Here is a 13515-nt window from a genome sequence, read left to right as displayed (position 1 = left end):
AACATCAGCAAAGCAGCTTCGCAGATGCAGCTTGCGGCGCAGAGTGTCACAGATTTCCGTGGCTCTACGCAGGAATCGTACACGGCAGAAAGCATGCATGTGACTACACTGGAGAGGTCGCAGAGGAGCCTTGCTGAGATGTTTTTCCGATGTAAGGAAAGTGCTCGCACTGTATGCGCAGAGGCTTCCGATACGTGTTGTCAGGCGAAAGAGACATGTTTCCAGAGAGTTCGAGCCAATGTAGTGTGACAGGGTTGCCACAATTATGCGAACACGCTGCTGACTGACAGGGTTGACCAGCTGTTTTCGCAGTGACACATTTCAAGAAATTTAAGGTGCATTTCCAAACATCGCTCGGTTATTTGCAACATAGCATTGAGATAAAATTGGGCCAAAAATGAACCCTCTTGGCGACTGCTGAAAGATCCCGAGTTGCTGGTAGAAGCGACAGCTGTGATAAACATAAGTTACACACGCAGTATTATATCAGCTGATGCTGGTCTAACTCAGCTTACCCTGTCAGCTTGTATGCTAGCCCGCTGCTCTGGCGTCGCTGAACAATCATTTCTTTATATTTTCATGAAGTAATACTGTTGACCATAAGGCAGTGCCATGTGTGAACTGTCTGCTAGTGCCCTGGCCACTACCAAAACGCCGCCCGCCATAGCTTCCATGCCAAATAAACAAGGCCTAGTGACAACCACGCAGTGGCGCATGGCCAGAGTGCTTTCGTGAGCACTATAACTTTCGTGATGCAGCTGAAGGCAGATGGTTTTTGATGCACATTCCATTTAATTTAATTAGCAACACACCGTACAAACGATAGATGATATGACGGGACGGGACTAGTACGCTGTTGCTGCACAATCGGTCGGTGCTCAAAGGTCGCTGCCGCCTATTTTATGCGTTTCTCCTGAAACATGATCTAAAGCCGAAGTGTACGACATTGAATCGGTCCAGCTCGTGCGCTTTTGGCACTCAGGTGCCGTCGTGGTTGCACCGAATGGCAACCTCCAGCGCGAATTTTAAAAGGCACTGTTTTTAAAAATTATTAAATCACTAGCGTTGTTCCAAGGAGTTACACTTTGGGCAAATGCTCAAAAGCCTTAGTTCTACACATTGAAAACGTTTATCAGTGGCCTTTGCTGCCATTTTATAGTCCCTTTAATGAAGCTAACTAAAACATTCTTGTGGTGGTGTGAAGAGCAATGGAATACCCATCACTCGTCTGCTTTACTAAAGTTCGGTAAACATCTTTTCCTAGTCCTTCTAAAACTTCTGAGGTAAACATTACTGCTACGGATAGTCTAAGAGAAAAAGGGGCATAGTGCAGTAGTACTGAGAACCAAGTGCATGCTTCTGCAGTGTACGAAAAAGTGCACATTTGTGGGCAAGAGGGGAGCATTGAGTGGCCTGCCCTTGCCACTTCATAAAATTCTGGTGACTGCAAAATAGTTTTGAAGCTTAAATTTGGTTCAATTTGCAAAGCTACTCAACATCTATGCAACTATGCAACTCAACAAAACTACTCAACAGCGAACAGCCCTTTGGAAATAGTCACTAGCATATTTGTGGAACTGGCTTACTATAATTTCAGTTGTGTCATAAATTGTCTCACAGTAAACATAATTTCGGCGACGCCTTAGCAGCGGAGCTACAGCACAAGATCGGATGAGCTGCACGTACCACGCCGGCGTAACAGCTGCTACGGGACTGTGAGCAGAAAATCGCTCTGATGCTATTTGGCATGTTTCATAAAATTTAATGACTAGCTACAAAATTATAGACGCACAGTAGTATTATAATGCCTATGGCACTTTTGCAGTTTATTTTGGGTGCACAATCTCACTGAGGCTCTGGTATAGAGATAACACATGTTCTATTGACGTGTTCATCAAATATCAATATATTTTTTCTGCAGCAGCACAGAAATGTGATTTTGAGCAAATATCATTCGATGGAAATGACATTAAATTTGCCGTGTGGCACAGGTATTAGAGAGATGCACCTTCAGCACTCAATGGACATCATCACACAGATGTCAGCACATTCATTACAGCCTAAAAAAACCTTAAAAGGCAGCGGCACATCTGGGCCATGATGCCCACACAAGAAGTCTCTCCAACCAGTCTATAGCACTGTTTACTCTATATACCTGCAGTGGACACCGGCGCTATTTGCTAGATTGGAGGGAGCGGCAAACATGAACGCAATAGGTGCGAGAAATAGCAAAATGATACAAAAAAGAGGGAAGAGAACTATCACTATTTTAAATATCCACGCCTTTTCCAAGTTTTCTCTGACGAGTGAAGAGGCTCAAAGATGTAGCTGCTGATGATAACACGCACAGACGAACAATTTACAGCAAAAAGCTATTTATAAATTATATTCTGTAATTTACAATAGTTAAAAGGCTGTCATAAGTGTTAATGACAGTTAAGAACGTCAAAAGTTTACTGAAAATTAAAAGCGCACTAATACCAGCCTTTATGCACCCAAGCCCCCCCTCGCCTTACCCCGCAAACAGCCGACCCCATCCAATCCATTATGGCCACGTGTGCGCGCATGGCAGCACAGCTCGCCGATCGCTTTCACGCTGCCCGCTACCAGTGTGGCTATTCCTGCTTTTTGTCGAGAAGTACTCTCACGCAGCGCTTTCGCATATTTTATTGAGTACCCACCCCACATGCGTATTGGTTCTGCTGTGGCAGCTCAGCGATACACTAGCGTCAAAATAATATATGTTGCACCGCGGCCGCGCGCTGCCAAAACAGCGCAAAAAAAAAAGAATATCTGCATGAATAGCATACTTGCTGTGCGCCAGCTTAACGTGAAAATGCACTGCAGAATATATTGTGCATTTTCCCTGATTTGCCGAAATTTTTGATGGTTTCCCTGACATTTTACCGATTTTTCCCAGTGCATAAAATTTCCCCGAAAATTCCCGGTTTCCCGGATTGCTAGACACCCCGCTAATTCAACTAGCCAATTATTTCGCATCGGTAAGCCACTTGCAATGCTACCAGACGTTGTACAACAATACGCCGACGCCACTCGGAGGAAGGCCTCCCCCTTTAAGCGGCATTTACCCCTTTGTTCTTGGGTTGTGAACGAATACAGAATCTCTGACGCTTAGCCCTTTGATGAAAGCTGTACTTTTTTGACCGAACGACAAAGTGTGATGGTAAATGCGGTCATTCAACTCCTACATGAGAACACAATGGAAACAGTAAGAAAACCCAGGCTATGCGCGCCATTACACAGCCTAGTGAGCAGAGAAAGAATCTTGAAGTATGGCCTATCCATCTGAAGGCAGGGGTGTCCATGCAAGGACCAAGCCGTTAATATCTGATTCTGTGCATCAGCGTGGCAGGGCTGTTTTAATCATCCAGGCAGCCAAACTACTTGGCGGAATGACAAAGTTACAGATACCCCACCCCTTCTTTTCACTGCCAAGAAAAGCTGTGTCCAGATGTGCAATGCATATATATATCGATATAGCAATAACACCCATCATATACAGCAAAACAAAATCACCCCAATACTTATTGCTTTACAGAATACGTACTTCATAACCAAAAGCACTCTTTTCCTCTCTAACTCCAGTTCCCTGAACACTGTGCAGCACTTGAAAAGAATGAAAGCCATATGAGTAATGCAGTCTGGCTCCGTTCTCATTGCCAGTGCTACAAATCTCTCCGAGAAGGGAGAAGTCTGTACCGCCATATTCACAAGCGGCCCTCGAAGCCTGTTTTTCACTTCAGAAGCCGACCTCCACTCAAATCGCTCCACAACTGAAGGAGAAAAGTTCAGAGTTCAAGTCGGCAAGGACACTAGCTAGGGAGCTCCTCAGCCACCATTACACTTGTAAACGTGGTAGACGTCGCACACTTAGCTACCTGCGTGGAATTCATCCTACTGGTATACCAAGCTCTTCATGAAAGTCGATACAAAGAGGATGCACAGCTCTAAGGCGTCGGCTAGGTGACAGCCTCATCAGCTCGAACCGGAACTTCTGATCATTTTACGTGTGTGGCTGCAGCTATAGCTTTCTGACGTCTGTGTAGCTGACACTGGGTATGGATAACCAAGGGTGCACCACCAACTTAAATGCTGTAGTTGATCATCGCATTACACTTCTGCAGCATGGGTACATTTCAAGTTGTCACCGAATGCAACGTTTTAGAACCTACTGAGTGCACAGTTTCGGTGCACTGCCAGGATCAATGACTTGCCCATCGCCTCAGAAGACTTAAGTACATTTTCGAACATGCAGCGCTTCGGACACTCTGCTGTAAACCCTGAATAACAAATCTTGTGATCCAAATTTAGCCGCTGGGTGAAATTTTGTTGGAATACAAATCAATTATAAAACTCTCCACATCACAGCTTCAATTGGTGCACTTCTGAGGGCAACCTTCCATCCGTGACATCAGTTTTGCATGTCCCCCAAAATTTGCTCTGCATCTGACAAAGAAAAAACATTTCAAAAGAACGCCGATCCCAGCTATCGCTCAGTGGCTAGATTAGCCAATCAACGCGCACATCCTAGATTTTGTGACAGTGCTCTTTGCAGTACTCACAGGAATCTTCTTGACCAGCTTTGGTTGAGCGCTTGGCTTGGCTTGAGCTGATGTGGCACTTGCAGCAGCAGTTGACCCAGTTGACGCCGGTGCAGATGTTGCCGAACTGACTGGCGTGCCAGTGGCAGGCTTCTTCCTGGGCGAAGCTGCAGCTGCCTTAGTGACCGGAGCCTTGGGAGCGACCATAACCTTCTTCTGTGATGCAGCAGTTTCAGCTGGTGCCGGCTTTTTGACTGCCTTGGCCACAGGCTTCTTTTTGACAACAGCCATAGAGGGGGCCTTGGTGGACGGGGGTATGCTTGGTGTCGAAGGAGCCCGCTTGCCTATGAGGGATAGAAATGCGCAAAGTCGAAAATTCCATGAAGGTAGCTCCTAGCACTTGCCGCCATGGGAGTGCTCAGACACTAGCACTGTAGTCACCTCAAGAGGGGATATTGCTACAAAAGCTCAAGCTATATAAAGCCGAGTAATCAAATGGTAGTCTGTAAACAACGTGTTGACAATAATACCCCGGTTCTCAGTAGCAAGCTGACGATTCACACATCGTAGTAAGCACGAGATTAAAATGTAAAAAGCTTGCTTCCCTGTACACATAAAGAAACATAAAATTAACCACTAATGCAACTGCAGATATTCTAGACAAGTTTTTCATTAACCTGCCTTCCTGTTACCTCTATATACCATTTGCCAACCAGCCACTCAGCCAATGAACGAAAATGTCATATCCATGCTTACTGAAAGTTTATCTTAAATTCCTGTTGGTATTCCCATTGGACCGTTGGTATTCCATTTAGAACTTGCAACTGGGAAATAAAGCAGAATACGAAGTGAACTCTAAAAAGAAAATAGAAGCACCACTTCGTAAATGCTAAAACCAAAAATTATCAGCCATATAATGCACCATAAGCTTTTCATGGACCATAATGAAAAAAGGCACTGCAAGACATTGTGAAGATATAAACAGGAACCACTACGATGATCATGCAACTTGTAATGAAGGAGCATAGCAAAACGTTTTGAAGGCAGTTCAGCAGAGGAACTAACTGTCTCTCATCCTTGAAGCACTGTTGTCATTTCTTTTCATTTCTTGAGCCACCAACTAGTCCAACTTTCTTGCTTTCAAAGTTTGTTTGACTGCTTGAAATTCGTGAACAAATTATCACAGTATGCATGTGCTTCCTGGCTTTTAGGAGCTTTTGCTTCGAAACCTTGATGACATAAATATCTGAAGAAGAGGTGCTGCAAACCATTTTTTTTTTTTTTCTCAAATTTTATGGCACATAAATTTAACAACTTCAAGAAAATGAGGAAAATTAGCTTGAAAACTTAAAACGGAAGCAGCAGGACTTGCACAAGCACTATGCAGATGTCAACAAAATTTCCCTTAGATATGCGGATGATACCACTTTAATGGCAAAAAGTGAAGTGTTAGGAAGATAGTGAGAGACCGGAAAGCGTGGCGTGATATGGTCCATAGGGTCACGAAGAGTCGGACACGACTGAACTGAACTGATGCAGATGTCAACAAAAATTTCAAGCAAAACTCACAACTCTACTAAACACAATTTACACAATCTACTAAGCTTCCATGACAAAGTGAGGGCTGTGCATTGATCATGTATATGCTTTTCATTGGCGCATGGAAACAAAACTGAGTAAATTGGAAAGCAACCAACAAATAAAAAGCAGCATTCATTTCGCAAGCACCCAGAAGAATAATCTGGCTGAAATTCTCTGGTACTTTTGATATGCTGATGCAACCAATGCTACATTCTGCCATGAATACAATGAATGATTGTTGGTACCCTGGTGGCCATTCCTCAAGAAAGAAAAAAAAAGCTCCAGACGTCTTGTACCACACTGTAGTGTTCGAAATTTTCATCAACCCAAACTCTACTGCTCCATAGGTTGCAAGCAAGTGCGAGAAAGGACATACCTAGGGGTTCTCATTGAGGTCTTCATTAATGTCAGATTTATTATTTGCAACACATAACAGCCCACCTATATATCAGCACAGCGCATCGAACGAAGTGAATCTGCTATGAGGGTATTGAAAAAATAATAAGCACAAAAACAGTTAAGTCGAGTCAGGAATGCACACAACAGGCACTTTCAGTTAGCTCGAGACAAGAGGGGACTAGTGCATGTCCTCTGCAGCACTAAAGGGCTTAAGTTTTCGTTGCCCTTGGTTCCAACTATTACTCAATGCTGTCACTTAAGTGCGTCAAGCTGTGCGGATTATGATCAGTCTAACTTTAGTCAGTTCACAGTAGCTGAGAAGGGCCACAATAACAACAACTGGGCATACATTATACATTATACATGAATGCTGGGCCAGTCTGGCAGTTTTCCCCGCCGCGGCTAAATGAACTCTCGGAGCAATCGGAGATCGAAAAAAAATAATAAAAAGTGGCAAAATTGCTCTCACGCCGGCCTAAGAATAGCCACTCAGAGAAAGCGCTGGCCTATCCGTTCTGCCCACTGATTCTGCTGGCTGTCTGTAGAAACGGGCATTGTCTAAATAAAAGCAGCATCTTAACTACTGAGGGAGCTGTACGCACCAATTTTCTTTTCTTCGTTGTTCAACTCCGCCGCCAAGTCGTCGTCATCGGCGTTCTCCAGGAGCTCGTCCAAGACGTTGACCTCCATATCTGCGAGGCGAGCGGACACATTGACAGATGACACAAGCAGAGGCCCTGCTACATAAGTGACGATTTGTGTCAATGGCGTCGCACGGGTGATTGGCTTCCCGCGACTTGTTTCGTGAAGCACGCGCTGACACAACAAACAGCCCTCCACGATGCAGTGACCGCACGACTTAAATGAGAGTCGAAACTGCCATAACCTATGATATAGTGCATTTAGGTAACCGACACTGCTACGCAAATTTCCGAACAGACGAACTACACAATAAGCAAAACAAGCGGTTAACACTACTCACGCATTTGCTCTCCTGCGGCAATAATGCAGTCCAAGAGAGCAGTGAAAAGCGTTCAGCTGACACTGCTAACCTTTACGAAGGCCATAAACGAAGCTTTTCACAAGTGATGGCACGCAAATCACATCAGAAGCAAAACAATCGATCTACCATGCCCGAAAGGTGAATGCTTGTATCAACGACAACGCCTCAACAGCAACCATTAAGCATGCACACTAATTTAGCAAGGAACCTGAAAACAATCATCTCGCTCAAAGCTATCGGTTTTCCCTGCTAGACAATGATAACAAAAGACCCTACTGGGACCCCTAAATGCCCTGAATGCAGCCTTTTGCGAGTGCTGACGTGCAAATTTGTAAAAAAAACTCATGCATTAGCAGGTCACTGCGTAACTAATTATTCAGCACGGCTCACCTTTGTTTTCGGCGTCTTCGGAAGCCATTCTTGCTCCCAATGGCTTTCCGAAAATGCGATAATTAAATGATTAATGCAGCATACATCGGCACGTTAACCGGGAAACAATCGAAAACATGTGTGCGCATGCGCAAGGAAACTGGAGACCATCTGACCATCTTATGGATTTGAATGGATTCTCGACGCAGATACAAAAATAGTCACTACGAGTTTGTTTTAGTTTCGGTTATGGACATAGTTCTGGAAAGATGTCGGCATGGGCATGAGCCCGTGGAAAGTGTTCCTTTTCTTTCTTTTTTTTTTGTCAGCAGCTTTCGTGGGTCACATTCTTAGAACGAACAACTGAAATAGATCGCAGAAATAAGAAAACTTTGAGAGCACGGCAGAGATTTGCACTGGAGAAATGCGAAAGCGTATGAGTTGGCTGCTCGGTTAGTAGCTCCAAGAGTGTCATGACTCAGCACTTTTTAGTGTCATAACTCGGCATTGCAGTATTCCTTCGTTCGCCTAACTTAATTAATCAGTATAAATTGTAGCCGCCTTTTCATTACCCTGAGAAAGACAATGTCAGTGTAAAGGTTATAGGTCGCCTTGAAAAACAGTTAGCTATGCTACTATGTTTCCGATCAAGCTACAATTTACCTGCTACTTTAAATTACAAAGAGTTACAGTGCGCACACAAAGCTTCATCGGGGACACCGCTGCAGAGAGAAAAAAGATGAAAATGGACACTAGTATGCTTTCCTAGCGCATACCCATTCCTGTTGGAAAGGCAAGTTCCAATTGAATTTCCAGCTGGATTGCCAATTTCATCTGAAAGGGGATGTGATTCCAGCTGCAGCCTGACTGGAAGTGTAAATATCGCAGCTGGAAACAGGAACATTCGAGCTGAACATGATTTCCGGTTCAGTAATCCAGCTGGCAATAGATGTCATTTTAGCTAGAATTTCCTTCTTCCAGCTGGAAAAGCGTTGTTTCGTGCTGGAAAATTTGGTCACAATGTTCTTCAACCCAGCTGGATATGAGTTTCTTTTTGTTATCGCCTGGGAATGAATTTTGTTAACTGGGATGCATCTCGGGACTTCAAAGTGGCGCTGCTGTCACAAGGAAGTTTCTTTATTGCGCGATGTATCGTTTTCGGCAGGTAAAAAAGACTATACGTATATCTTTATGTAAATGCTATAGCTTGATGGAACGGAGCTAGTCGTTTATCGAGAAGAATCTTTAACTTTTACTATATAGATGCTATAAAATTTCGCGTCTGTACCCAAATCTTTATACATTTAACGCTGGCTTTTCCCAACCTCGACGTGGTCGGTGGACGCCGGCTGGCAAACTCACGACACATGATCGCCGCGATAGCAGGGACGGACGTACAGAAGTGGATCCGTTACTTGGTGTGCGAACTTCGACTTTTTCCTTTCCATGACCGGGTGGAGGCATGCTATAATCTGCTAGAGGACGGGAATCGGACAGATGTTTGTCCGTTTCCTCACCGGAATCTGTGTCGCCGTTGTGGCGGGGACCATCCACCACCGCTGGAATTAAGTAGCTCAGCCTATCTAAAATGTGTCGCCCAAGCCGCCTGATCTGGCCTTGGCATATGGTCTACGTCATATAAAATAGCGGCCCATCTGTGACGTGCCATGTCACCTGCCAAGTACCCCTAATAGAGACATTCCCTTGAGGAGGACCGAAAATACAAACACACAGACACACGCCACCTCCAAGTTTGCAGTAAATGTCCCCGATAAAACCAAACACCAGCTGCAAGAGGCATGCTCATTTTTGTACCATGTTTATATACGCAGCAGAATATTCTCGTAACAGGGCTAGAAATGATCTCACACTAGAAGAAAAAAAAAGATTACTGCATGTACGGGGGCTGTGCGAAGCCCTTTCTATCCCGGGATTCCGAGACCGTCAGGCTGCACTTCGGTCGGACTTTGCTACCCGCCCCGTCCCTCAAACTGCCATCCTCTGGAAGACAGCGGGAAAGTGGCGGGAACCACAGCAACCCCAGCGGCGGAACGTTTGATTCCCGACATGGAGCGCTATATGCACATCCACCCGCAAGGAACCTCACCGCCTCCCATATCCGTGTATGCAAGCAGCCTTAACCACTCGCCCACGAATCTGGTGAGTATATTAGGTTTTAGGTATCTTATGTACGAGCAAGGTCATGCGATATTGAGGCGTTCAATGCTGCTTAGAGAAATAACGTTAATGGGTAACATCAGCGACCTGGAGTCTTCAATGCCACTTCGTAGACGCGGGCACTGTCTTATAATAATAATAATAATAATAATAATAATAATAATAATAATAATAATAATAATAATAATAATAATAATAATAATAATAATAATAATGATAATAATAATAATAATAATAATAATAATAATAATAATAAAATTTGGAGGACGCTTAAGCTTCGCCTTCAAGAGTGGAACGCGATAGCGTTATTACATCGCAGGGGACGCTTTCCCATCAGAAGCGCTACGGCGCAGCGATCACGTCAGAGGCGTCGGGAATCAGACGCTGCACCTAGCAATCGCGCTGTGAGCGGAAAGAGGAGCCGCGTCGCTAAACACCACTGTTCGAGTGACGCACGCTGGATGTTGGAAGGGGAGAGAGCGAGAAAACTTATTAAACGCAAGGGTATTGGGGCATCCTCGCACCGGTACCAGCGCGGCCCGAAGGGGAGAAGCGGGTGAGCGAAGATAGCGATCTAAAGAAAGGAAAGACGCTTGATTTTACAACCCGTGAGGGCGCACGGCGAAACGTCAGGGGCGAGTGGCGCGCCACGTGTCGGGGCAGCGCCGCACGTGGAAGTTGCTTTTTATTTATGAAGTGCATGCCGGGATTTATCGCTCACGGCCAACGCCGCCGACGACACCGGCTTTTCTGCGACACGAGCTCCTTAACGCTACCGCGTTAATAACAATAATAATATAATCACATTTGCTTCTGTGAACACCCGAACCGCGCCGTAAGGGAAGGGAGGAAGGTGGGAGTAAAAGTGGAAAGAGAGAAAGAGGAGCCGTAGGGGGAGGGCTACGGAGTAATTTCGACCACCTGGGGATTTTTAACGTGCGCTGACATCGCACAGTACACGGACGCCACTTCGTTTCGCCTCCATCGAAACGCAGCCGCCGCGGTCGGGATCGAGCCCGGGTACTCCGGCACAGTAGTCGGGCGTCTTGCCACTGCACAACCGCGGCGGGGCCGGACACTGTCTTAACAAGAGACATTTAGTAAACCCGGTTTAAAAAAAAAAAAAAAAATTGTTCTTCAGCGGCGTCGACCGTTTGAAGCATTGTAGCCTTGAAAAAAAAAAAAAAAACATTGAAAGTGCATCTGGCTGGCTTTCAACGCGAGAGTGCTAGTACACAACAAGTAATTGCGGCGTCTACGTTGGTGGCCTGAAACATTCTAGTCTCGAAAAATCACAAGACGCGCCCCTGACATATGGCAGTTATCAGGTGACAATGCTATGGCACGCCGGCGCTCATTTATTAATGCGAAAGCCTTACTTTGCTATGTTCACAGATGTCCGCAGACCGCGTCCACAAAATTGTGTCCGCGCGGCAGTTGTAACTGAGAAGTGGTAGAGGTTAATGAGTGGAGTCAATTGATAGAGGGTGACGTAATGTTGTGTCTGAAAATAATTAGACCAATAAGTTAATTAGCTAATTAATTAGAGGCCAAAAAATGTTAACGAAAAGGCGAAAATGGTCTCGGCGAATGACTTGGCGCCACATTTGAATGTATCAAATTAAAATAGTTAAGTCAGTATATTAGGGTGACGTTAAGATGTATCAAATACTAAATAAATAGTTGATTAAATCAGTAAATTAAGGTGACGTCAAGGATGTGACGTCTCGCAACCTGAATTCGTGCCAAAAAGGGCAAAGGAAGGGATTGGCGCGCAATTTGAAAGTTCCAAAGACTAAAATGGGTAAATAGAAGTGAATCAAGCAACTAGAAGCAACCAACAGCAGCATCCGTGCTTTCACATCACTCCGGTGCAGATTCTGCAGTGCTGTTTAATTTTCGTTTTGGCTCATCGATGTCGCCAGACGTGTGATTGGTCAGCAGGTCGTGTGACATCACGAGACCAGATGACATGGTCGAGTTGCAAGGAGCTTCCAATTCGGGCAGGTTCTTTCATAGAGAAGGGTGAAGTTGTAAGGGATCCTTGAAGGGAAGGAACACATGGGATCCTTGCATGTCCCGTTTGAAACCTCGCCTCATCGTTGTTCGCCGTATCACGACGTGTTCGAAAAGTCTCCCCAGGCACGAAATGAGAGAGATGGGGTAAAGGTTGGCTAGTGTGAGGTGTTTGGTTTGGGGATAAATGTGACCTTGGCATGACGCCAAAACGGGGGAGAGGGCCCTCCGCCCAGCATTTGTTAAAGTAGTCCGTAATCTGGATGATCGATTGATCATCCTGGTTACGGAGCGTGGAGCCGGGGGTTTTGTCAACACCAGGAGCGGAAGAGGTACGGAGAGTCAGGAGGGCCACTCTGACCTCGGCTGCTGTAATTTCTAAATAGAGAGTTGAGCTTGGTTGGCCTGTGTAGGAAAGAAGGGGACCGGAAGTGCTTGGCGGTGTATGCTTTTGTTTGCTATTTTTTAAGAGGTCCTCTGGGGTCAAGTCCTTGTTGTGCATGAGTCAAGTGACGTGGTGTTGCGTAGCTGTTTTGAACATTGTGGGGTCGGTGAGATGTCAAAGGATTGCCAGGCTCACTTGGTGGACAGGTTTCCGGCCATGCTGTCACAAACTTGTCTCCAGTTGGATCGGCAGAGTCCCTTTGCATGTTGGGTGATTTGTGACTGCAGTGCGGCCGGCCGCTTTTTCAGACTGCGGTTTGATTAGAGTAGAGGAACGAGGGGAAAACGGATATGAAGTGACAGAAAAGAACTGCGGAGGTTTGTCCCGATTTAACCCTAATTATCAGGAAGTAAGCAGCTGAAAAGCATAGATACACATCAGATGACCCCCTTCGTCGAATTGTTGACGCGCTTGGACCGGAATGTACCTTATCCATGGTGAGATTGAGTAACTAAAGTGCCGCTGAAGCAGTTATTAAACCCACCGTCAAGTCACGTGGTCAGTGCACGTTAAAGTTACCCCAGGTGGTGCCAAAAAGGACTAAAAAGGGTAGGGGGCTTAGTAATTTGCCAGACTAACTGCCGTGCCACAATCATTAGTCATTTGCAAGACTAACTGCGAAAGGAGGAAAGGGGTGCAGCAGTTAGTACTTAGTTATCCCCGGTAGGAGCCGTTTAAAAAAAAACGCGAACCAAGCAAGGTTCACGGCGTAATTTAAAGCGGAGCAGTCCTATTACATCTTTTACTTGGGACATCACAGTCCATTACATACAACTATAAAGGTAACAGAAAGAAACCAGAAAATTCTATGACAATACCAGGATTCGAGCCATCGACCGTTGTATTGGCAACCGAGCGCGGATATGACCAGGCCACCACAGCAATCTTTTTCTTTATTCCATGGGAAAACTTCCATAAAAAAACAAAAACTCAATTTACTTAAACTTGTTCATGTCTGAAGT

The 13515-nt window shown here is 45.2% G+C and overlaps 1 protein-coding gene across 3 annotated transcripts in view; it reads right to left on the bottom strand.

Moving 5' to 3' along the window:
* The window catches only part of LOC146181778 (uncharacterized), a 45661-nt gene extending 37582 nt beyond the window's left edge, over positions 1–8079 (bottom strand). For 2 of the 3 annotated variants that reach the window (XR_014700290.1, XM_084576787.1), the window contains exons 1-3: positions 7936–8079; positions 7145–7234; positions 4584–4906 (exon numbers count right to left, since the gene is read on the bottom strand). Coding sequence is in view for 2 of the 3 variants with exons in the window: in XM_084576787.1 (XP_084432913.1) it covers positions 4584–4906; positions 7145–7234; positions 7936–7963 (441 nt within the window). In the remaining variant the exon portion in view is untranslated. The remainder of the gene's footprint in view (positions 1–4583; positions 4907–7144; positions 7235–7935) is intronic. The other variant, XM_084576786.1, reaches the window with a different exon arrangement.
* Positions 8080–13515: the final 5436 nt, after the last annotated feature.

This window comes from Amblyomma maculatum, chromosome 8, assembly GCF_055883805.1.
Source record: "Amblyomma maculatum isolate TAMU_Amacu chromosome 8, ASM5588380v1, whole genome shotgun sequence".
Classification (NCBI taxonomy): domain Eukaryota; kingdom Metazoa; phylum Arthropoda; class Arachnida; order Ixodida; family Ixodidae; genus Amblyomma; species Amblyomma maculatum.
Note: the sequence above shows the minus strand (reverse complement) of the source record. Positions and strands in the feature narration are given on the sequence as shown.